The sequence below is a fragment of the Conger conger genome, chromosome 3, assembly GCF_963514075.1.
Source record: "Conger conger chromosome 3, fConCon1.1, whole genome shotgun sequence".
Taxonomy (NCBI): domain Eukaryota; kingdom Metazoa; phylum Chordata; class Actinopteri; order Anguilliformes; family Congridae; genus Conger; species Conger conger.
In genome coordinates this window covers 68,942,241-68,966,553 of record NC_083762.1, presented here as the reverse complement: position 1 = coordinate 68,966,553, position 24,313 = coordinate 68,942,241, and the positions used below count along the sequence as shown (strand labels likewise).

The window sequence follows — 24,313 nt, the reverse complement described above, 5'->3', positions numbered from 1 at the left end:
CCAAAACCTTGTTATCTGATTTGGGCATCTTGACGCACCTGCAAGTCACTTAAACACATTACAGCCAATTACTTATGTCTTCACATTATTGTGGGTGAAATAAAAAACGGGAAATGTGAATTACTGGCGAAACTGCCATTTCGGATTACCTTTATGTGAAACTGAGACAGAGAACAATGGACAAATGTACCTTTACACGATTCATTTCGTACCTTTCTGTTTATTCATTTTAGTTTTTTTTAGAAAATCATAAAATGTTCCATTTTATATATAACACTTAAAAATGTTCTTTATACAACTTTTTTTTTTCTCTTTTAAAATATTTCCTTTTTTATGCTCTGAAAGAATACTGTCCAAAAATAACCTCTTGATTTTTGCATGTATGAACATTTAAAAAGTAGTATACAGCTTTTTCTTTGAAAAATAAACCCCCCAAAAAAAGAGAAACAGAAGAAGCAGGTAGCTTTGCTGAACGGGCTGTTTGCAGGCGTCCAATCAAGTGTCCAATGAGACGGGGTGCAGAGATTCTGAATGACCTCCGGCCTTCTGAATCCGACCAATGGCGTACATTACGGGATGCTGTGAGCTGTAGGTGAGACGCAGGTGGGGGGGGGGTTGGGCTCTCTGACAGCCAGCACATATTTCTCTGGTGACAGACTGGCTGTACATGCTGGCTGTTACCGGTTTTACCCTTATTCAACTGGGAAGTGAACAAAATGGCATTCATAAAAATGGCGCTGTGACACTATTGCTTTAAAGCATGCCTGATCGGCTACACAAATAAGCGGTGTGATTTAGAGTAGGGGTGTTAAAACTCCAGTCATGGAGTTTGTGCCACGGTTTGATTTCAATAAGCAGCCACTTACAGCCTTGGGAACAGGCTGCGTGAACTCTTCAGCCAATCAATGGCTTAAATGAGCCATGTAAGTGCTGAAACACACCGAAAAACCAAAAGACGGTGGTTTTTGGTCGATGTTGATAGAGAGGAACGTATCGTCAAGCAGACCGAACCGACACCGTGCTTCACTCCCAAAGGACATGGAGACAGATGAATCAATAAAAGAAAACATAATAAAAAAAGACACCACACTTTTTAAAAACTGAGGTAGATAAGATTCCTTGTCTATGCCCCCGGGCCCCATTGACTGTGTTCCTGAGGCCCTCCTACCTGCAAACATATTGACCTTTTGTGAAGTGTGTCAGTGCCTTCCACCTTACGCCCTGGTGTAAAATCCAGCTATGACCAGCTTACATTACCAGCTGCCAGCGGTTTCACAACATGGCTAGAGCTGTTTTTTTCAGCAGGGAGGACACAGAAGATGAGAATGAAAGCTCAGCTGTGCACAGCTGATCTCAAACCCCAGTCTTAGAGGGCCAGTAGTATCTGCAGGATTTTGTGGTTTCTTATTTGAATGCTGAGACACACCTGAAACTAGCAGTCACTGCAGCTCCCTCAGAGACTGGTGTTTCAGACCAGCTGCTAGTTTGTGTAGGCCCCATTGCCCTATATCCTCCTAGAAAAGCTGTTTCAGGTACTTGTCGGGTTGGGTACCCAGTATACCGCCTCTATTGCTAACCGATTCATTCGATGGTATGGTGAGACACGCCCAGCGTGGGTTGTGGATGCAGGCCCGTAACCCTCCCTGCATCCCTCAATGCTCCAGTTTCCCAGCGGACTGCGGCCATCGCAGCTGGGGCCTGCTTCAGCGGAGCACACGCACGGACGCTGGGACAGACGGACGGGCAGGGTGGGGTTCGTCACCGTGACGAAGGCTCGGGTGCTTCACAGACACGGGTGCGTTCTCGAACCCTTCCTCCTCCTCTTCCTCACCTTCCTCCTCTTCCTCGTCCGTGCGCGAGAGGACCCTGAGAGTCCAGGCTGCTGCTGGCTACCAGGTGGAGAGTGGGGTCTCTCTCTCTCTCCCTCCCTCCCTCTCCTCTCCTCTCCACCACACCGCAGCCCCAGGTCTCTTCCCCTCTCTCTGGTGCGTCTCGGCCTTGGCCTGTCTCCCGCACTATGTGCTGTGGACGCTGTTCAGACCAGCAAGCAGCAGCTGTTTCTCCTCCATCTCCTCCAGGGCCCGCTCCAACTGCTGGATCAGAACCCGCTTCTTAAACCTGAGGAAGAGAGACAGAGAGAGAGACAGTGAGTGAGAGAGTGTGTGAGTGAGTGAGTGACACTTACCCTGTTTTTGCAAAGTAATATTAAGTTCATAAATTCTGTTCTTCTGGTTCAGAGTGAAATGTTTGATTCCATGTTGTAGTAATGGTGTAAATGTTCTGTGGTTCTGGCGGAGGGAATACCTGGCTGCCTCTTTGATGGCGTGATGGATGATGCATCTCTGCACTTCCACAGGTCCCTTCACTTCCTCCAGCAGTCGGACTATCGCCTCAAAATCTGTCAAGTCAAGCGTACGAACGGGGAGACGCTGAGCACCTCCAGCACAAAAGCAAAAACTTTTATGTGGCATTTCAGAAATGTGGGCAGCTGTCAACACGCCGCTTCCCCTGGGATACTCACTGCGGCCGGGCTTGCGGACCTCCTTGATGACGCGAGTGCGCAGCTCTGCGTTGCTGCCCTCCAGGGGAAGCACCACGACCACCCTGGGGCCGGCCGGGTCTCCGTCTGCATCGTCCAGCACCCCCTGGTGGCCGGGAGGACTCAGCTCCTCGCCGTTCCCTGGCCGGCCCAGAGGCCCCTCGTCCAGGCCATCCTGCTCCATCCTGTCCTCCAGCCCCGCCCTGTCCTCTCCTTCGCCCCCCGCCATTCCAGCGCTGTCCTCCAGGGGGAGGCCTGTCCCGACCCCGTCCAGCCCTCCAGGCCAGCCGTCTGCCACCTCCCCAGTCCGTATGCGCTCCCCATTACTCTCCATCCCCACCACGCTGTTCCCCTCCACTCCTGTAGGGGGAGATACAGCAAGAATCAACAGAGGAAAAGAAAATAATCTCTCAATATACTCGCCAAACAGTGGCAACACTTTCACAAGGCAACAGAATTGCACAAAAACAGTTTGTTGTGGTTAGTTTGGATGGGTGAAAAACCAGGAACATCTCTGATATTCCTGGTGCAGGGTTGCCTACTCCTGATATAAAACTTTGGCACCCTGTGGCCCCCACAGCGCCCGCCCGTGCGGCCCCTGGAGCCTCACCTTTGTGCAGCGGGATGGGCTTTATGAGGCCGTGCTGCAGCAGGGCCCCTGAGGGCCCCTTCGCCACCACGTGGTTGGTGATGATGGGCGGAGTCTGCGGCCGCCGCAGCAAGGGGGACATGCTCCGCCTCCTCTTCAGCGTGGCGCCCGAGTTGGGGTCCCCCGCGCCGCCTCGCTTCTTGTTCTGGGGGCCTGTCACAAACTCGTCCGCCTCATCGATCATCATGCCCTGAGTGCGGGGAGAGGGGAGAGAGAGAGAGAGACAAAGGTTACATTTACAGGACAGATTCATTCTGTGTCATTATATTAGAATTCTAGTTACATTTGGATTCCCTACACGGTCCATAATAATATTTGCCCTACCAGTATTTAGAAAAGTCTTTTAAAAACTGCACATTGCAGAGAGAAAATGTGTGTACGCGAGTGTGTACCTTCTTGTCCTGCTTGAAGGGGTTCCCGAAAGTGTGCAGGCGTTTGGGCTGGTCCGGGTCGATCTCCCGCAGGGGAGATGGCATCATCTTCAGGTACTCCTGGTAGTTCCCCATCTGGGCCACTGGGATGCTGTGCAGGTAGTCTGAGAAGCAGGGAGCTCCATGACTGACTGAGGCACTAGCGGCCAGACTCAATTCAATTTTAATTTTCAAAAACTCATTAACTCATTTTTTACTCATTAAATTCATTAACTTAAAGAGGATTCATATACTATCTCAGGAGTACAGTATAACAGCTAGGCAACCAAGTCAGGGGTTGTTGGGTCAGGTCTCAGACGGGTCAGTGCCAATTCACCTTTCAGCAAGGTGCTTAATAGAATAGCTTAGAATTTCTTCTGTATGAATATATAGTACATAATTAAAATGTTAATTGTGTAAATCACTTTGGATAAGAGCATATATGCCTATATGTCTGAACGTGGATTTGAATTTGGTTTGTGAAAATTGGACTTTCCAACACCTGGACTTTCCAACTGTGCGTCTGGATCAGTACCTTCGTCCTGTCCGCGGATGAGCTTCTGCGTGGTACGCAGGAGGTTGGAGCGCATGCGCGTCACCTGGTCCAGAAGGTTCCGGCGGGGAATGTCGAAGGCATTCCGGTAGGCTTGTGGCTTCATGTCCTGTGGTGGGTGGGAAATGGGATCAGTTTCTGGAACGCCGGTCACAAATTTTCACACAGCTCTCCTCTTATACAGACACTTACCACACACTCAAGCTCTATCGTTAAAATTATATCTCTCCCTTCCTTTTTAGATAATTAAAAGAACGTCCTCCTCAATTTCAGAACTGCCAATTGAGCTCCCTGTGACCCACGCCCATTCATGAGCCCTGCAGCTGAAGCACTTGCACATGCCAATGTGACCATTTTATACTACTCACTCCAAACAGTACTGCAGCAAATGCTCAGAGGCTGGAAATGGGGCTCCATTATGTCCTACAGCAGACCTGCCCAACCCTGCTCCTGGAGACCTACTGTCCTGCAGCTTTTCATTTAAAACCTAATTTGGCACACCCAATTCTACTAATTAACAGCTCCATGAGATCTCTAACTGTTGAATGAGGGGTGGTTTCTTAGCGTTGGAGGACGATAGATGTCCAGGAAAAGGGTTGGGCAGCCCTGCTCTAGCTGTTGAATGAGGTGTGCTGTGTTGGGGTTGGAGTTAAAACCTACAGGACGATAGATCTCCAGGAAAACGGTCGGGCAGCCCTGCTCTAGCTGTTGAATGAGGTGTGCTGTGTTGGGGTTGGAGTTAAAACCTACAGGACGATAGATCTCCAGGAAAACGGTCGGGCAGCCCTGCTCTAGCTGTTGAATGAGGTGTGCTGTGTTAGGGTTGGAGTTAAAACCTACAGGACGGTACATCTCCAGGAAAATGGTTGGGCAGCCCTGCTCTAGCTGTTGAATGAGGTGTGCTGTGTTGGGGTTGGAGTTAAAACCTACAGGACGATAGATCTCCAGGAAAAGGGTCGGGCAGCCCTGCTCTAGCTGTTGAATGAGGTGTGCTGTGTTGGGGTTGGAGTTAAAACCTACAGGACGGTACATCTCCAGGAACAGGGCTGGGCAGCCCTGCACTATAGCGTGACCCCGATACCCCGTTTTAAGACCCTGCCACGGACACGGACGTGGCACCTTGTTGAGCAGCGCGATCTGGAAGCCGGCGAACTCCTTGAGGTTGACGTCGGCGAGGCGGAGGGGCGTCTCCCCGGTGATGCCCTGCAGCAGCTGCTTGAAGTCGCGACGGAGCGCCAGGGATGGGCCGCTGGAGTGGTTCTTCACCTTTAACCCCGTCTCCTGCGGGGGCTTCTTCCCCACCGACACCATCAGCCGGTCCGACTCCATCTTCGCCTGAGGAGCAGCCACGGCATGTCTTACACCACCACATTTACTTCTGCTTATTTTAAATGTCACATTGTGTTATTTTTACTTAACCTAGTTTAATTACATTTCCACTTCACTGCACTTTCAGCTGACTGGTCTTATATGAAACTGTATAATATGAAATGTGTAATAATATAAATATTATTAGAAAATGAGGTAGTCGGGGCACACACAGAAAAGGCTGCTGGTCCATGGAAATGGAACATGTACTGATGAGTTAAGGACAGCACTCATTATTAATATTGGCATTAGTGTAGGTATGATTATAATTTTGCGTGTAGAGGGAGGGGGCTCACCTGCTGGCTGAGCTTCTTCAGGTAGGAAATGACGCTGTAGCTCAGTCCACAGTCCAAGTTGTCAGAGATCAGATTGGGGGCTCCCATCATCCTCAGCGCCTTCTTCAGAGGCTGTGGAGAGACACGTGTGTGTGAGAGAGACATGCGTGTGTGAGAGAGGTGTGTGTGTGTGTGTGTGTGTGTGTGGGAGAGAGACACGCGTGCATGTGAGAGAGACACGAGTGGGTGAATGAGACACGTGTGTGTAAGAGAGACACACTGACCATCTTGCAACAGGAGAGCTACAAGACATCCAGGCAACCAATACAAAAGCTGGTATGCTGATATTACGAAGGGCAGGCAGAGTTCACAGATTTACATCTGCATTACATTTGCCCATTACATTTAACAGATGTTCTTATCCAGAATGACACTCGCTGGATGTGAGTACATCTAACTAGGCTAGAAGAACAACACTAGAGCTGAAAAGAAATCGATGAGGTCACAGACAATTCGAAGTCAATTGTTTTCTTTTATTGTTGTTGCTTGTAGTCCACAGAGCCAAGCTTTAGTATTTAGCAGAGACAATGAAGCCAATTGCCCTTGTGGGCTAGGTATCCATTGTGGGCTAGGTATCCAGTCTAAGAACCTAGATTGGATAGACAAGCATTTTTCCAGCACACACACAGCTATTCAATAAAGCAGCACTTCTTCTTCTCCTTGGAGACAGGGCTACGTTCAGTTTCATAGTATGTGAGTGCATGTGCATAAAATTATATGTACCTTTATACGCTATCTGTTCCTTTCTCTCCGTTTTATATCCTTAATAATTCACTTCTATAGGCCACTTATCTATTTGCTTTTTACATTGGCTTTTACCCTCCATGGTGTATTAGCTGACGAGCAAAAACTGTGGAACTTCAATAAAAACACCTGAACACTTTGGGCCTGATTTATTAACCTTTAGAGCAAGAAGAAACTGTTAGCGTACGCAAAACCAATAACACAACCAATGATTGTTCATGGAGTCTGTTTTGCTCTAATGAATGGTTGTGTTATTAGTTTTGCGTCTGCTAAAAGGATTAGCATATACTAAAGGTTTTCTTAAATCAGGCCCTTGATGAAAAGTGTATTTTCCTGTACTATATAGAGAATGAACTTTATAAATACCAGTAGGAAGTAGGGAGGCATTGACTTCAGGTAGATCTCAAAGGCTTGCCGCCACTTGAGGTTTGGCTTCAGTTTGTGCACTTTGAACAGGTCGTCTGTAAGGACAGAGCAGGATTGGAACATGTCAGCAACCAAAGACTGCTAAACCAGGAAAGATTACAACCAGAAGAAAAACAACAAAACATACTGAAGCATGCACACATTATAGTCTAAAGCCAACACTCGAATTTCACCTTGGAGGCAACTGCAGAGATTCTTGGTCACATTATCTGGCAAGCGGGCTCAATTACAAAATGAAGTGTTTGAAGTGCATATTTGCACCTTGCGGACTTCAGTTCCTTCAGAGAGGAGCCCCTTTGAGCTCTTTCACAATCTACCTCTGTGGCCAGATATATGCGCACAAGCAAATTAGCAAATTCAACGACACACGTTACAACACAGTACCTAGGAGTGGCAACAGGACGGGGTAGTTGTAAGGCATGACAAAGAGGTTCACGCAGGTGAGGGTGGTGCTGGCCTTCAGGTAGCCAAACGGCTGGCCCAGGTCGTTGTGCTTCCCACTGCTGTTCACAAATACCTGGATGACAGGAGAAATCCCCCAATAAATCTCTCGATAACAGGATAAATGAGTGTGCATAAACTCTGTCCATCATATAGCGGAATACATTTCTGTCATATATTGGAATAAGTGCGTGTGTATAAACTCTGGTGTAAGTGTGTGTGCATAAACTCTGTCCCTCATACACTATGTGTAAGTGTGTGTATAATTCTGTAGCTCATACACTGGTGTAAGTGCGTGTATAAACAGTATTCCCTGTAGATTGGAGGGCTGGGGACTCTTTTGGGACCAAATTTCTCTCTCCCAGCCTTCTCTGAGCCTCTCTCACTCTCACTTTATCATAACCGTAAAGTGGATTTTTTTTTTTATTCTCCTTCCCAGCGGGACCCGTTTGCAAGAGCACAAACACGGTTCATCTCCGCTGCCTTTGTTGCTACTGCAGGTTGTCAGAAACAATAACAATAAGCCTGGTTCATCCAAAGGTGACTGACTGACAGAAGACACTATTGTTTTGACTGGCATGTTGATGATTGGTTTGCCACTCTAACTGGCCTTGCTTGAACGGGAGGTCATTGGTTAAGGTGGTTGCGTGACCTCATAGTTGAGGATACGTCCTTACATGAGGCCCATTCTAGTGGCACCATTACTTTGAGGACTCTTAAAATGCCGCACTTGAGTCTGCTTCCAACTCAGGGGGATAACAATTTCCATTCCTCTCCAACATGCTCTGATAATGAGGAGCCTGTCCTGTAAAAGGTTGCAAACCTATAACCTAAATCTCCACAGCTCAACAAAAACAATACACACAAATACAACGTGAACACAGTGGGTTACAAAAAAACAGCAGTACGCCAAGATGAAGCTAGGCAGCTTTGTTGAAATATTGGGTTGTCATTGGACTGAAATTCTGAGCAAATCTCAGAATTTGCTCAGAATGAAGCTAGATGTTTCCCAACAGTTTGCACTTCTGAGATGGTTTGAGTGGGGTGTATCTAGAGTGGTTATAAAGCAGAACCACCATCCTATATTCAATGCCATTGCCCAGTCATTCTCTCCCACTTCCCTTTTCTACAAAAATACTGCAAAACGATACCGTTTCTGTCGGCTGGCTGGACAATCAGTCCCATCTGTAACTACTGTTGTTTCCAGCCCTGAGGTATATTACAACATGCTGATTTAGTATTATAACTCTGTCTTTTTGTATACCTTATGAAATGTGTTGATAATGTTATTAATAATCAACTATGGAGACATTTTACTTAAAGGTTCTGAAGTATGCGCTTCATTCTAAACTTAATGACATTGGTTTTCTCAACAGTAATTTATTAACTGACATTAATTTCCTAGGAGGCATTTGGAGAATTTACCAATGGGCTGCTAACTGACAATAGGTCACCAGTTAGTGTAATTCATTAACTGATATCAGAGCACCAGGGTGTCACAGGTTAGTGAACATTATATCACTGGTGCCATTCTTTAGAAATCCCAGCATGGAAATTTGTTTGGTATCTTGGCTGGCTATGGCACATAATAATACACAAGCACAACAGAGGTCACAGAAAGGCAAACAGGGAGAGCCCTAACCGGTTACCTACACTAGGACTACAAGGTGCTCAACAGCCAGGACAATAGAGTAATAAGGCCTCCTTACCCAGAGTAACTGATCAAAACATCTTTCCTCCTGTTGCATTAAACAGTGTTTTTCTCAGAGATTCCTGTGCTCCAGCGTTCCTTATTTGAGGCTAGTCCCCGTGAAGTTGTCTGGGTAAGGAGTCCTTATTATTTATAACAGAAAGCCGTATTAGACCGTAGCTTTTGACAATGGCTCCAACACAAAGTATGCATGTAAAAGCGTGTACAGGACTCCCCTACCTGCCAGCACATGTGCGGGGACTTCCTCTCCAGGACGTACTGGGTGAGGGGAGAGGGCTCCAGCTCGTACTTGTCAAACGGCAGTTTGTCGATCACCATGGGCTCGCAGTCCCCACAGGAGAACCGGACCACGGGGTGGGCTGTGCGTGGAGGCTGGGGGGAAGGGGGGTTAATGCGATGATTACTCCAGGCCACGCATCACTATCCCTACGTACGGAGCCCTATTTTTCATTTTGAGTCCAAACACAGCAATAGACAGCGATAGTCGTCCCCTTGTGGATAATGGTAAATAGTAAATTACTGGCATTTATATAGCGCATTTATCCACAGTGCTGTACAATTGATGCTTCTCATTCACCCATTCATACACACACTCAAACTCATGGCAATTGGCTGCCATGTAAGGCACCAACCAGCTCGTCAGGAGCATTTTAGGGGTTAGGTGTCAGGGACACTTCGAGACACACATCAAACCGGCAACCCTCCGACTGCCAGACAACTGCTCATAAATGAGCCACTGTCGCCCCGGCAGTGGGGCATTAGCCTGAGGAAATCTATTTTCGGACAAGGACTTCCTGAAGGTGCGTGCGCAAGAACCGCCAGAACACCTTCGTAAAGGTGAGAAATACGATCCGGAACGATCCGAGGAAAGCATTACTGTCTGCCTCCACCACGGCGCTTCTCTCTGTCACTCACGCCGATCTCACCGCGGGCACACCAGTCTCCCTGGAGGGATCCGCCAGGGCAAACTGCCACCGTTCGACTATCACCCAGGCAAGATGTAGTGGTGCTGACATTTTTATAGGAAGACTGCCTCATTGTGCTTACGGATGCTTAAAACCCAGAACAGAAAAATGATTTTCCAAAAAAAAAACCAGAGGGCTTTTTAAGGGAAGAGCTTAGATCTGCAGAAAGTAAACTTGCTTGTTAGTGCCAAATGTCCCTCTATCACAGGCACAGAGAGAGAGAGAGAGAGAGAGAGAGAGAGAGAGGCTCTGCTTTACATCTGGCAACCGCAGAGCCCCAGAGCGTTCTACAGAGCAGCATTCCCCACGCCGCCTTGTGCTGAACACAGTCGAGAGACTTGAACAATGGACAGAGGTCTAGGAACAGTTAACCACACTCTCAGAGCGCAGCGTGATTTTTCCAATCCGCCTCAACGGTAAATGTGCCCTGAATAATACGGCCCTTTCAACATAACAGCGCCCCCCGCAGAGCTGGCAATCATTACGCTTTTGTTCATTTAAAAACTCTTTCAAAGGAAATAATGGGATTTCTCTTGAATCAATAGACAAGCCAGGCCTTCGCGAGACGTGTCCCTGCGAACGCGCAGGTAAGCTCTTGCCGCATGACATCGCCGGTGACCCGCATGTGCTGGGACCTCGCCCGTCTGTGGGTGGTCACCTTGCTGCTCGAGAGATTTCATCTCGCGGCACGGAGCTATTTCACCGTTCCGCCCGGGCGACAGGCATACGTTTCAGCTGGCCGCTAACACAGCAGATAAAACAGCCACACAGCTGCCAGGCTGATAAGCTTTTCAACAGCCCATCCTTCCCCCAATCTCTTACAAACCTGAGCTCTGTACACTCACAGCAGACTGCTGCTTACTTACACTGCTACTTCTAATCCTCACTATTGCAATACAATACAATATAATACAGTACAATACAATATAATAGAACGCAATACAATACAATACAATACAATGCAATGCAATTCAATACTCTGAACTTTTCTTTATCCCCAAGAGGTACATGTGCCTGGACACAACTATTATGACACAAACAAAAAACTTTATGATACAATGCATAACCTCAACACACAATATGCATTACAACACAACACAGGAAGGGCATTTCCGAGTGCAGCTATGATCACAGTCATGAGTTTAAGACGGAGAGGTTCACTGGCATGCAGCCTGTGTCTGTTTGTGTGTGGTGTTTGTGGCTTTTGTATCTGAGCACCAGACACCTGCCTCCTTCTGCAGCTTACGTTTTCTAAAATACACCACAGGTGTAACCCACACAGAGCAGCGCAGATGGTTTTGTTTAGAGAAACAGGGAAATAAATGGCCAGCACTCACTTAGTTTCAAATTCAAAACTTCTTGTTTTATCCTTTCTGCTGTAGTCTATAAACAGACACATTTTGGCAGCGTGACACAGCGGTAGTCTTGTACTACCTCTTGGAGAGCCGCAGGGTAGCTGGCTTACGTTCACAACTCGATTCGGCTTCTAATTCAGGCCAAAGAAATCAGAAAACCTAATCATGTAATCAAATTTGTCAATGAAGAGGAGAAACAAGAAAAACCAGCGCACTGACTGTGCAGCTCACCAGGGCAAAACCACAGGGATCAACACCAAGGTTAACAGAGATGCCGTACTGTGGTCCTGCCACCGGGGGGCGAGAGAGCGCAGCTGCACAGCACTAGAAGAGCAGCTCTGGAGCTGAAGATGGCACTGCCAGCGCCTCCCTCTGCTGGCACACGTCCCCCATGGCCCGCGGCCAGCCAATCAGTGCCAGGCTCCGGGGCCCAGTGAAAGCAGAGCGTGTGGGAGGGGGAACGCTCCACGCTGCTAGCGCCGCTAGCCCTGCTCCTGAGGCTGGCAGCGGGGGAGGCCGGGCCTCGGAGGACTCCTGCAGAGGCTTCCTCTACTGCAGGGCCAGCCAAACTTGCGGCCAGCAAACACACTTTAGTAACACTCGGGGAGAGCTGTGAGCCTGCCTACACCTACCAGGGCCTGAGCAATTCACACAATAAGACTTCTGTACCAGGATGACTATACCACAAGTCTCTGTTTACTCTTTCTTAACGATATTTAATATGTTCTGTTTTCCATAATAGACATTTACAAGGCACGTTCAATCAGGAAAGCGCGCTTGTTGCTCAGGTTAAACACACTGCAGCCCTTCTGGCGGTGCTGGCTCCGGCTTGCTAGCTCTTTTGATAAACAACAGTGCTGTTAGCCAAGACTAAAATTTTATTGGGCAGGATGATGTCACCTAAATGGCCCTTCCTTTCCAACAGATATGAAATGGAAGAGCATGTCAAAAATTATAATAACATTCATACGTCCTTGAATTTATTATGTAAGTCCTTAGACCTTTTACTTATTTAAACAGGGGAAGCGCACTGAGAAAATTGGGATGGCCTGGATTCTAACAGAGCCCAGTCGCAGAATGAATCCGGTTGAATCATGCTTACCAGAGTGGGGGAGTTCTGGTCGGGCCAGAAGGATTCTGGGATGGGCCAGTGTCCCACGGGCACCCCGGTTTTGGGATTTGGCCGCACGTAGATGAGCTTGTGGCAGCTGTGCCAGGCCTGGGGCCCGAAGGAGGGCAGGGGCCGAGCCGGGTCCACCAGTCCGTCTGCAGAACCAGAGCACACAGAGCGGGTGAGGCCGTCTACCATCAAAACTACCTCACACTCTCTGCACCACACATTACATAAACTCTACAGACACATAACCTCCAGACCAGCCAGCCGTAGCATCACCAGCCCCTTTTCCTCTGCGGGCCATGAGTCCAGGAACCAAAGCGAGAGGGCTACATTTGTAGCATTTCCACTGGGATTCAGCCAGGCTGTATCCATGACAACACTGAATGTGACAAGGGTGACTGGTCTTTGTTTTCATTTTTAATCAGCAGGCATTTCAGACCTAGTAAACACAGTGATGTGAGTTATAACTGTGTAATCACCTGTATTAATTACTTTGCACAATTAAGTGCTAAGTAAGAATAAATATCAGCACAACCTGCAGCTCTCCAAGAGCCAGGGGGAGAACTGCTGGAGCAGACAGAGGCCTCCTAATGTAATGACCAGGTGCGTAACATACAGAATCTGTGATAATGTTACACTGTGTCTCCTGCTTTGGGCGTACCTTCGCCCACCAGAGGAGGATCAGGCCCGGTTTTCTCAAAGTTTATGACCACGCCGCTCAGAACCTTTTGGACCAGAGACTCCAGACACTGATTCAGCATCCTCTGGGTGCGCACACAATAGGACCGACCTAGGAGAGAGAGAGAGAGAGTGAGAGAGAGAGACAGAGAGAGAGAGAGAGAGACAGAGAGAGAGAGGGAATGAGAGTGAGTGTGAGAGAGAGAGAGAGACAGAATGAGGACAGACACACAGAAACTCAACACATGCACACAAATATACACACACATATATGCACACAAACACAAATTCAAGGAAGAATATACAAAACTCCCCCTTCTCTGTGGTCAGAGAATAGCTCATGGCTCATGGCCCGTGCCTCAGTCCAGAGGCCATTTATATTTCGGGCCAGGGGTTATGCTGCACCGTGGTAACGGGCCGTTGTAACGGGTCGCGGGTCACGAGCCGCAGTTAAGCGTCGCCATGGTTGCGTGGTTACGAGGCGGGTCGTACCTCCAGTGACCTCACACATCTGCGTGATGGCCGACTCATCGGTGGGCACGCTGCCCATCTGCTCGCTGTCCAGCGCAGTGGCCCCAGGGAGACGCAGCACCAGGGCGAACAGACGCTGGTCCCAGCGGAATGGCTCCTTGGTCAGCTCGCTGCCCGGCAGGGGGGAGTTCAGCGGGAGGTGCAGCTGGGAGGAGGAGGAGGAGGAGGAGGAGGAGGTAAAGAAGGCCGCCAGGGTCAGAGAAAATACAAGTGTAGCTCTGCCAACTCTTAATCTAGTCACCAGGCACTGTTAATGAATTACAAGTCTGTTGTGGTCTGTTTTATTGCACTGTGTACATGAGATAATGAGATTCATGTTGTTTTAGTGAAGCACACCAAAAAACTAAAAACAAGTCACTCTCAAGAAGTATTTTAGCCTTATTTCGAGACTAAACAGTAAGGCAGTTTGACTAATTTGATAACTTGAACATTTAACTCGTCACGCAAACACTAACATAAAACAAACCAGCATTTTCTTGAGAGAAAGAAATAAGATTTGAAGTCTTATCACAATACTAAAAACAGTGAAAGATACAGTAGCCTGTGAGGCCTGGCTACCTCAGGGTTCTCACCTCTTGTCCAGCCAGTCCATTATCATTACCCATTATCCAGCCCTTATCTCAGTCCATTACCCTGCTTTAAGAAATAATGAAGATGAAATGCACGAAGGGGTGATTGTGAAGCGCCATCTCTCACCTCGTCTGGCACTCCCGACGTGTGCGTCAGCTTGTTGCCGTCGGTGATGGTGATGATCACAGAGGGCTCCAGGAAAAAGGGGTTCCGGCCCTGAGGAGAGAGAGGCACGGTGAGCGAGAAAGTGAGAGAAAGATTGACAGAGAGAGACGGATGGAGAGATTGACAGAGGCGGAGGGAGAGAGAGATCGAGGGAGAGAGAAGGAGAGATTGATGTAGCGAGAGACCAAGGGAGGGAGAGGGAGGGATTGATTGAGAGAACGAGAGAGAGAGAAGTGGACTTAAAAACATTGCTTCAAGCGCAGTAGGGAAAATTGGTTGACTGATGTTCGGAAGCAGCATTAACCCAGCGTGCAGTACTCGGGGTGCTGGGCAGGGGGCAGAAGAGCAGAGCTCCACAGGGGCGCGGTACCTGGCCGTAGTTGTCGATGCCGGAGACCAGGCGGTTGAGGTTGAGCAGGTCGAAGGCGGCTCGCAGCGCGTGGCCCAGCGTGGTCAGGCCTGAGGCCTGCAGGTTCTTCAGCTCGCTCATGAAGGTGGCGTGGTTCTCCTTCCAGCCCGCCTGCAGCACACACACACTGCCTGTGAGGGGCGTCTGAGGGGCGTCTGACACCCAGGGCCCTGCCTCAGGACTCTAGGGCCTCTCATGTTCACCCAGCCAGACTTTCCTCCTGGAGCTCAATCTGACAGACCGACTACCTACGGCCATCAGCTTTGTGTTGTTGATAACAAGAACAAGTTTTTCAAATGTTTGCACACATATGTGTGCGTGTGTGTATATGTGTGCCTGCAAGTATGCGTTTGTGTGTGTGTGTGCTTGTGTGTGCGTACTGAATACAGTATAAACATTGTAATAAACACTGGGGTCACCTTCACAGCCGGCAGAAAGGGGCACTTATAAACAAGCATGTCTGCAGCGTTGGAGCGAACGTGTTGGCCATAAAAAAGAGAGGGAGCAGCTCAATGTGCATCCCCCTGACTCAGTGTCCAGCCCCCTGTCTCAGTGTGCAGTCCCCCAGCTCAGTGTCCAGCCCCCTGTCTCAGTGTGCAGTCCCCCAGCTCAGTGTGCAGCCCCCGGTTCAGTGTGCAGCCCCCAGTCTCAGTGTGCAGTCCCCCAGCTCAGTGTGCAGCCCCCGGTTCAGTGTGCAGCCCCCAGTCTCAGTGTGCAGTCCCCCAGCTCAGTGTGCAGCCCCCGGTTCAGTGTGCAGTCCCCCAGCTCAGTGTGCAGCCCCCGGTTCAGTGTGCAGTCCCCCAGCTCAGTGTGCAGCCCCCGGTCTCAGTGTGCAGTCCCCCAGCTCAGTGTGCAGCCCCCGGTTCAGTGTGCAGCCCCCGGTTCAGTGTGCAGCCCCCAGTCTCAGTGTGCAGCCCCCGGTTCAGTGTGCAGTCCCCCAGCTCAATGTGCAGCCCCTGTTTCAGTGTGCAGCCCCCAGTCTCAGTGTGCAGTCCCCCAGCTCAGTGTGCAGCCCCCGGTTCAGTGTGCAGCCCCCAGTCTCAGTGTGCAGCCCCCGGTTCAGTGTGCAGTCCCCCAGCTCAGTGTGCAGCCCCCGGTTCAGTGTGCAGCCCCCGGTTCAGTGTGCAGCCCCCAGTCTCAGTGTGCAGCCCCCGGTTCAGTGTGCAGTCCCCCAGCTCAATGTGCAGCCCCTGTTTCAGTGTGCAGCCCCCAGTCTCAGTGTGCAGCCCCCGGTTCAGTGTGCAGCCCCCGGTTCAGTGTGCAGTCCCTGACTCAGTGCACAGCTGAGCAGCTCTGCATGCATTAGCTTTCATACACAGGGTGCTCAGAACATTCAGTCTCACTGGATCTACTTCTAATCAGGACCAAATGGGTGAAACAGCACAGAAGAGTGCAGAGAACTGCTCTGACCTTAGTACCAGGGCCTGGCAAGGACAAACTCCATAATCTCCCTCTCAAACACTCACTCACACACTCACTCAGTCACACACTCATTTAATCTCTCACTCACACACATACATGCTCTCAGTGAGCACTTTATTAGGTATTTATTAGACTTATTTTTTTAACTTCATCTTCTGCTGCTGTGGCCTATCCACTCTTGGCCATGTCTGCATGTTTTTAATCATTTAGTTGCTGCAACATGACTGGCTGATTAAATATTTGCATTAACAAGCTGGTGTACAGGTCTACCTAATAAATTGCTCACTGAGTGTACACTCAATCACTCATTCATTCCCTCACTCATACACATACACACTCACTCACTCACTCACTCAACTCACACGCACACCAGACCTGGGTTCAAATAGTATTTGTTTTGGATTCAAATACCTTCTGCATTTGACTAAGTTTGCCTGGCGTATTGGAATAAATGATCCCAAACGTGTTAACCCTGCCCATCTGCTCCTCCTTGCAGGCTCAAATGCACCTGGTAAGATCATCAGAGCACAGAAAAGTATTTGAATCCAAACCAAATACTATTTGAACCCAGGTCTGGCACACACATACACTCTCTCACCCACTCAGACACAAATACTCAATCACTCACATACATATACACTCACTCAAGAGATGAATGCATACACTGACTCATTCTCAGACACATGCAAACACACACACACACACACACACAGGCACACACATAGCATTACTCAGCCCTAGACTCTGCCTCTCTATGTTCCTCCTGCAGCAGGGTCAAGTGCTCTACCGATGCAGAATTACACTTAATCTATGGATGACCTGCAGGCTTAACAAACCCAGTCAGCAGCACAGCACTCACCTGTTACACACAGAGGGAGGGAGGGAGGGAGAGAGAGAGAGAGAGAGAGAGAGGGAGGGAGGGAGAGAGGGAGGGAGGGAGGGAGGGAGGGAGGGAGAGAGAGAGATAGAGAGAGGGGGGGGAGGGAGAGAGGGGGGGAGAAGGAGATAGAGAGGGTGGGGGTAAGAGAGAGGGAGGGAGAGAGAGGGAGATGGAGAGGGTGGGGGTGAGAGGGAGGATGAGAAGAATGATAAACTGAGGGGACATTAAGTGAGGGGAAAGACATGGCAAGATTGAAAGGGAGAATAAATGAGACGGGATTAGCTTTTCAAAACAATGGTGTGTGTGTGCATGTGTGTGTGTGCATGTGTGTTTGTATATGTGTGTATGTGTGTGTGTCTTTGTTCCTGTGTGCGCATGTGTGTGTCTTTGTTCATGTGTGTTTGTATATGTGTGTATGTGTGTGTGTGAGTGTGCATGTTCATTTGTGTATGTGTGTGTGCGTGTGTGTGTGTGAGACAGGAGTATGTATATCTGAGGATGCTGTGATGGATGTGTGTTTTTCAGTAAGCAGGGCTGCCTCTCTGTGCCTCTCTCATACACAGCCCCGCCCACACAGCTCTGCAGCCCTTTACATCTGCAAGAGCTGAGAACATGCCTCCGGTTCATCTTAATGTACTACCTCACACACACCACACACACACACACACACACAAGCACAGACACACACACACAACACACACACACTCACACACATACTACACACACACACACACAAACACAAACACAAACACACACACACACACACAAGCACACACACACAAGCACACGCACAAGCACAAGCACAAGCACACACAGTCACAGATACAGATACAAATACAGACACAGATAAAGACACAGACACAAGTAGACACTCAATGCGGACACACATACACATACGTGCACATGCATAAGCACACACACACACACACGCACACGCACGCACACACACGCACATACACTCGCATACACACATATCCGGATGTACGCGTACACTCACACACTAATGTAGTGTGCACAGACATTCGATAATATGATCTTGCTAGCTCTTTGTGTCTCCTGAAGCCACATACAGCTGCAGAATTCCACATTGGACATTTCAAAATGATTTCTGAAACCAGTCCTAACAGGGCACTCATTCTGATTCTCAAAAACACATTATCAATAAATAAATCCCTTGATGCACATGTGGTCTTAAAGCACAGCATGTGTAAAACACCTCTACAGGAGTGAGTGAGCGAGTGAGTGCACACACAAGGTCATGTGTGCTTACACAGATTTAATTTTCCAAAGAGAGACACAGGTACACCGATTCCATTGTCTTGGACACTCAAAGCCCCAACAGAAGCCCTTCCTGTAGCCGGCGCGACTCTTACACGCTCAATTATTCACGCAACGGCGCTCTTCTATTTGTGCTCTTCCCAGCCTGCTTTCTTATGGCATTAACTATTCATCGGGCCCTGTGCGACAGCAATCAGGGCTCCTCCTTTCATCCTGCCCTCTCCTGGCCACCGAGGCCAAGAGGAAAGAGGGAGGAGGAGAAACGCAGCTGAGCGGAGGGCTGTGATGATGGGGCACGTGGGCCAGTGGCCCGTGTCAGAGCCCTGCTTTGGACCTGTGACCTGATCACGCACAGTGGGTTGGAGACCCACCCCGAAAGGCACAGGCCACCCTACAACCGAGGGGTCCTGTCCCCAAACCAGGCTCCTACACACTGTGGGGTACATGGGGCCTTTTGGAATGTTTTCTTCAAAAAGTGTTCCAGAACTCGATTGGTCAGAATTACCAGCAGTGATTGTTACATCAGCATTAGAATGTTCAGTTCAGAACATTCTCATCACACATTAGAGGGATAAACTTTATTACTGTGAATTAAATGTATTATTTTTCATCACAGCACACTCTTATTTCACTCTCATTCATCCAGACCAAACGGCAGCAGCCAGGAAGGCCAGAGGCTAACCAGGCAGGTCATCACACCGTGTTCCTGTGCTGACCGTAGGGCAGGTGGCAAGACTACACAACCTGCTCCATATGAACAGACAGATAAGCCCTCCCTCCTTATAAAGCCCTGGTTACAAAGGTACGCCTATTTATAAATGCGCCGGCCGTGATCCCTGAAGACAGACGATCAGGGGAGTTTAAGTCTGCTGCACGGCGATAGCCCCCCGTGCGGGGCAGGCGCGGGAACAGAGCGGTGCTCAGGCAGGCCCCGGCGCGCAGGACCGCTGACACGTCGGCGGAGGTCAGCGAGAGGAGAGGGCGGAGGGCTCGTTTCCGCGCCGCAGCGAGAGCCTGCTTAACACCGCTAAGGGCAGAGGTCCCATGGCCTCGCTCGTGAACTCGGTGTGGCTGTAAAAGGAGCTGACCCGGCACCTTGGGACCTCCGTTAAACCCGTTTCTGCTTTCTGAAAAAGGGTTGCTAAGGGGGGGGTGGGGGGTGGGGGGGGGGGTGTTGTTCCTTGACACAGAATTCAAGTTCCTTCAGCATTCTCAGCGTTTCTCCAAGCGCACATTCCTACCCCTGAGAAAGGAACACTGGGAGAGTTTGAAGAATGCCCCCCCCCCCCCCCCCCTCTGCCCAACGCACAAGAGAAACAGGCTGTTTGGGCCTCGAAGCAGAATTCAACCCCACTTTTAGAAATGCATGCAGTTCTTTGGCTTTCCCAAAGTAGGAATTCACAAAGTGTTTTTATTTTTTTATTAACAAATAAACTAATTTAGGCTCATTTGAAATTCCATCACGGTTCTGTAATGGAGGCCACAGCAAGGCCTCAGAGGCACAATCTCAGGGTGCGTTCCCCAGCCCTGGTGTTACCGTGATCTGTATTTACTCTGGAACCGAGGAGGTACGGAGTTTACAGGCCAGAGACACACACTCTGCTCCGACTCACCAAGCTCCAGACTCTAATCCAGGTTTCTGAGCCATCACAACAACAGTACAACTGGCCAAGCTGATAGCAGCCTGAATGTCAACTGATCATAAGTTCAAGGGGTGAGGGGTGAAACAACTGAAAGCTGTGTAAACAGGTAACCTAACAGAGTTTGGTGTTCTTTTCGGACCTGGGTCAAATACTCTTCTATACTTTAATGAGCTTGTCTGGGGTATTGGAACCTATGAAATACTATCAAGAAGTGCAATCTTCTGGTTCCCTTGGTTGGCTCAATTGCACCAAGCTCAAGATCAATCGAGCACAGAAAAAGCTCCTTTGAAGAGAGGAGAGAGGCAATGGCATGGCTCATGCCAGCTTGTTACATCTCACCTGCAGCACACGGAACTCGGTCGTCTACTAAATTAGCCAAGTTCCTGAGAGGACACTAATTTGGGCTACACAGGACTTCAGTGTCATATGTCCGACAGTAACACTTTCCCCCTCGTCGCCCCGCAAAAACAGCCAATCATTCCGGCAGCGCTAAATTATTTAGGCCAATATTGACAGGCCTGCGTTGTGTGCTCATCCGCTTCCAATCATATTATTATAATAAAACATAATTCAGCTGATAAAGAGGATTAAGTCCACATGGAGATAGCGCTGAAGATGGCGGTGTGTGGTTTGCCAGAGTGAACTAGATCCCTGAGAAAAAATGAACAAGCCAGATAACAGCCCGGTTTTCTTTTTTACTGCAAGCTTGAAAAGAATGAAACTGAACTGAAATATTTGTGAATGCTGGCAGGTATTCAAAGAACTACAATAGAACTGATTTCTGAAACCCACATCCTTTGGCGAGCTACATGTCGTAGCAGAGAAGATGTGTGTGTGTGTGTGTGTGTTTGTTTGTGTGCGTGTGTATATATGTAAACATGGTATATCATATATACCATTATACATATCATATATACTATGTGTTATATGTGATATGAATAGAGATAAACAGCAACTCCAATACTGGGGCTCTGCTGAAGTGACATACTTCCCCCTCAAGAGGGCAACAGTGAGTCAAACTAGGGGTGTAGGTAAGGCCCACATTGTCAGAGCCCAGAGTCCCAGGGGAACTGTACAGTGATTAGCAGTTGAATATCTCATGAATAACTGACAGGGAGAGAGCCACTCCTCAGGAGCCAACACGGAGCCAGGCCCCCAGATCTGGTCTCCCGCTTTTATCTGGGGAGGGGGGAGGAGGCACAACTCTCGGCACAGAGAAAAGGGGGGCTGGAGGGGGTTCCTGAAAGGACTGAAGGGCTAGGGATGGGGAGGAAAACACGACAGGAGGTTCCGTGCCAAAACAACAGCTCCACTGAAGTTTCCCAACACTGAACAGAGAGACATGGGTGAGAGGAGGAGGTGGAGGGGGGGGGGGGGGGGTGAAGGACAGTCACAAGTGGGGCTGGGAGTAAACAAACACAAGTGTGGGGGACCTGGAAGGAGACTGGGGGGGTCGGGGAGTGGCGGTGAACACACAGGACAGCGACACAGAGGACGTGAATGTGACAGCAGGAGATGCCCGGGGAGGGAGACAGTCTGCCAGAGAGACTAAGCTAATGAACACGGCGGCACTAGAGCCAGTCACGATGTCACGCCACGGTAACGGCACGCTGCTTCCCACGTTGCTATGCGCCGGGAACATGGCAGGCTACAATGCTATGGCCACATTAGCACATACCCACTCACCCTGCAGTATTCAAACACACACTTATGACATTGTATCAGCATGAGCATATGCGTACAAGCCACTGCCAGTGGGATAAGCTACATTCTTTAGATCTACAATATGCATAAGACAATATATAGGACACGGACATATCCAAAACAAAGTTCCTCTAGCAGATATTAATTTAAAAATCTGATATACCACTCGGCTACATCTGTACTTATTTTGCATGGTCCCAACAACTAGGGCAGATGGATGCAGAATTCATTAGGGCCACTTCCCAGTCTCAAACGATCATTCAGGGCTGTCCTTGGGAGCGTTTAGTAACGCAACTGAGTGGCACATGTCTGTGTGTACATCTACCAGCACACATTAAAATCTGTGTGCCATAACTCAGAATGCAGTGCAATGTAAGCTCAGCGGTAGGAAATATATTGTAATTAAAATTTACGGAAACTGAACTGAAATATGATGAACAAGGACATAAATTATAATAAACAGAAGCAGAGTCAGTCACAAAGCTAACTATCTACATTTCGCAGAGTGGGAGTAACCTCTGTAAACACCGGGATCAGAGAGGCCACAAATCAGAAGCACTAAGAGAAATGTCAGCTGATATTATGGCATGCGTGTGGAAATCTGTGCCATGTTGCTCTTTGGCTGGTTGTGTGGAGGTAACACACACCCTGCTCTCCGATGCACAAGCCTCGGGCTAAAGTCTCTGCACTTTTCATTGACAACTTGTGTGGTTATCATTTACCTTGTACCAGTGCAGTTTCCCAAAATACACCCCTGCGTACTTTACATAATGCTGGCAGTCCAGTCCCTCGCCACCTCTCTTGCTCAACTTTTAGCAAGGTCATGAATTTTGTTTATGTATCCTGTTGGACTGCTCTCTGGTGCACACTTCAAGTGTTTAAGTGGGCAGGACAGTAGGAGGGAAGGCATTATGTGTGTGGATGGGGGGGGCCAGGAAGTCACTTCCTTACAAGGGGTACTTGGGAGGGGGACAACAGGAAGTAAAAATAGGAAAAAGGCATTCTAAAAAATGTGACGTTAAATACAAAGGCTGGGATGAAATATGTATCAAAAATGCTTCAGCAAATCAAACTAAGTTTCATTTGGCCCGTCCGCATTGGCCTGGGGGTGAGCAGAGGGAAGCCACAAAGCGGATGCTAGAGGAGAGCACGGGGTGAGGTGCAGGCCAGCTGTCCAATCCAGGACGAGCCACTCCGTCATTACGTTTGTGTGACGTCACAAATGATAATAAATCTCCCCGCCTCCATCTCATCTGCCGAGAGCTTTCTCAATACAAAAGCAAAATGTCCGCCATGTTCAGAGGCTGCGCTTCTCCGGGTCTGCGGATATTTTAACAAAAATTAGCCGTTTTCGCCACCGGGAGGCCGCCAAAACCCGCAGCTACGAACCAGAGGGACAGTAGAGTCTCACTGTCAGAAAATAATTCCGCTTCAACCACATCAAAACACAATTTAACAGTATTTATTTACCTTAACTCCGTATGGTGGCTCATCAAATGTAACTAGCATGTACCTGTCGCCTCTACTAGCCGGGTCTCGGGCACGCAGCTGTTAAAGAAAACGAAACAATACACGTTAATTTCGACTGAATCTAAATAAGGGACCCTCAACCCCAACAAGCCAATAAAAGTATGCTGAAAAAGTCGGGGTAAAATTATTCTTTACCTTCATAAAGATCTCAACCGCGCCTTTAGCAATGTCCAGATACGTCGTACCCAAATATGTGCGCTGATTCATAGAAGCGGACGTGTCTATCAGGAAAAGTAAAATAGGCATTTTTTTAAATTATAGAGATATAGCTATATGCTTACTAAAAAGACCTAATATCGACATAGGACCTAACTCGCGGCCTGGGCGTGTATATATGTGTGTATATATTTTTATAATCAGACCCCCCCAAAAGAGGGTCGTACAGCCACCCCTTACTGCCGCCTGACTCTCTATCTGTCTTTACTGAGCGCTGCTGGGGCTCACGCTGAGAGAGAACTTCTCTTCCGAACGGACCGAAACGCCTTCGATGTACTGCCATCATGGTATTGGCTGAGCTTTGCCACATAGGCCACTCCCTTCTGTTGAATAAATATGCAATGAGATCGGTGAATGTTTTTCGCCCTTCTACTGTTCATTTTCGCCTTGCCTGCGCACAAGGTAGAGGATCTAGGAGAAGAAAGCGCGATAGTGTGTTATATTAACTGAATAATATAAGTTGTGTACTCAGCGCACGAAGGAGACCACCAAAATGCGCAAGCGAAATACGTAGTTTGATCACCACTAAAACTTGAACATGAGTTGTGTTGCAAGCTTGCAGAGCATATTGAAAGAACCCCCCTATTCTCGTGCGTCTGTCTTAGTGGGGGTGGGGAGCCGTTTTCACGGTACAGTTATTAAAATAATCGCGCATAGCCTACAACCCTCCCCTC

The 24,313-nt window shown here is 48.7% G+C and overlaps 1 protein-coding gene across 1 annotated transcript; it reads right to left on the bottom strand.

Annotated features, from left to right (window-relative positions):
- Positions 1–200: 200 nt before the first annotated feature.
- On the bottom strand, positions 201–23,851 carry LOC133124019 (integrator complex subunit 6-like). Its single transcript, XM_061234827.1, has 18 exons — positions 23,559–23,851; positions 23,364–23,441; positions 14,928–15,077; positions 14,519–14,608; positions 13,784–13,967; positions 13,275–13,403; positions 12,599–12,762; positions 9,396–9,548; positions 7,409–7,541; positions 6,965–7,059; positions 5,816–5,926; positions 5,271–5,486; positions 4,134–4,260; positions 3,581–3,723; positions 3,150–3,378; positions 2,522–2,899; positions 2,305–2,398; positions 201–2,118 (listed from the first exon to the last, which is right to left on the bottom strand). Exons 1-18 carry the CDS (start codon positions 23,667–23,669, stop codon positions 2,016–2,018), a joined length of 2,688 nt encoding a protein of 895 aa, XP_061090811.1. The 5' UTR covers positions 23,670–23,851; the 3' UTR covers positions 201–2,015.
- Positions 23,852–24,313: the final 462 nt, after the last annotated feature.

What these genes read in the sequence shown, in the direction of transcription:
- LOC133124019 (XM_061234827.1), bottom strand. Translation starts at nt 23,669, where the DNA reads ATGCCTATTTTACTTTTCCTGATAGACACGTCCGCTTCTATGAATCAG. An exon ending in GATGTGTGAGGTCACTGGAG is followed by an intron (nt 13,404 to 13,783) that starts GTACGACCCGCC and finishes TCTCTCTCCTAG; the next exon opens with GTCGGTCCTATTGTGTGCGC. An exon ending in GCCATCAAAGAGGCAGCCAG is followed by an intron (nt 2,119 to 2,304) that starts GTATTCCCTCCG and finishes TCTCTTCCTCAG; the next exon opens with GTTTAAGAAGCGGGTTCTGA.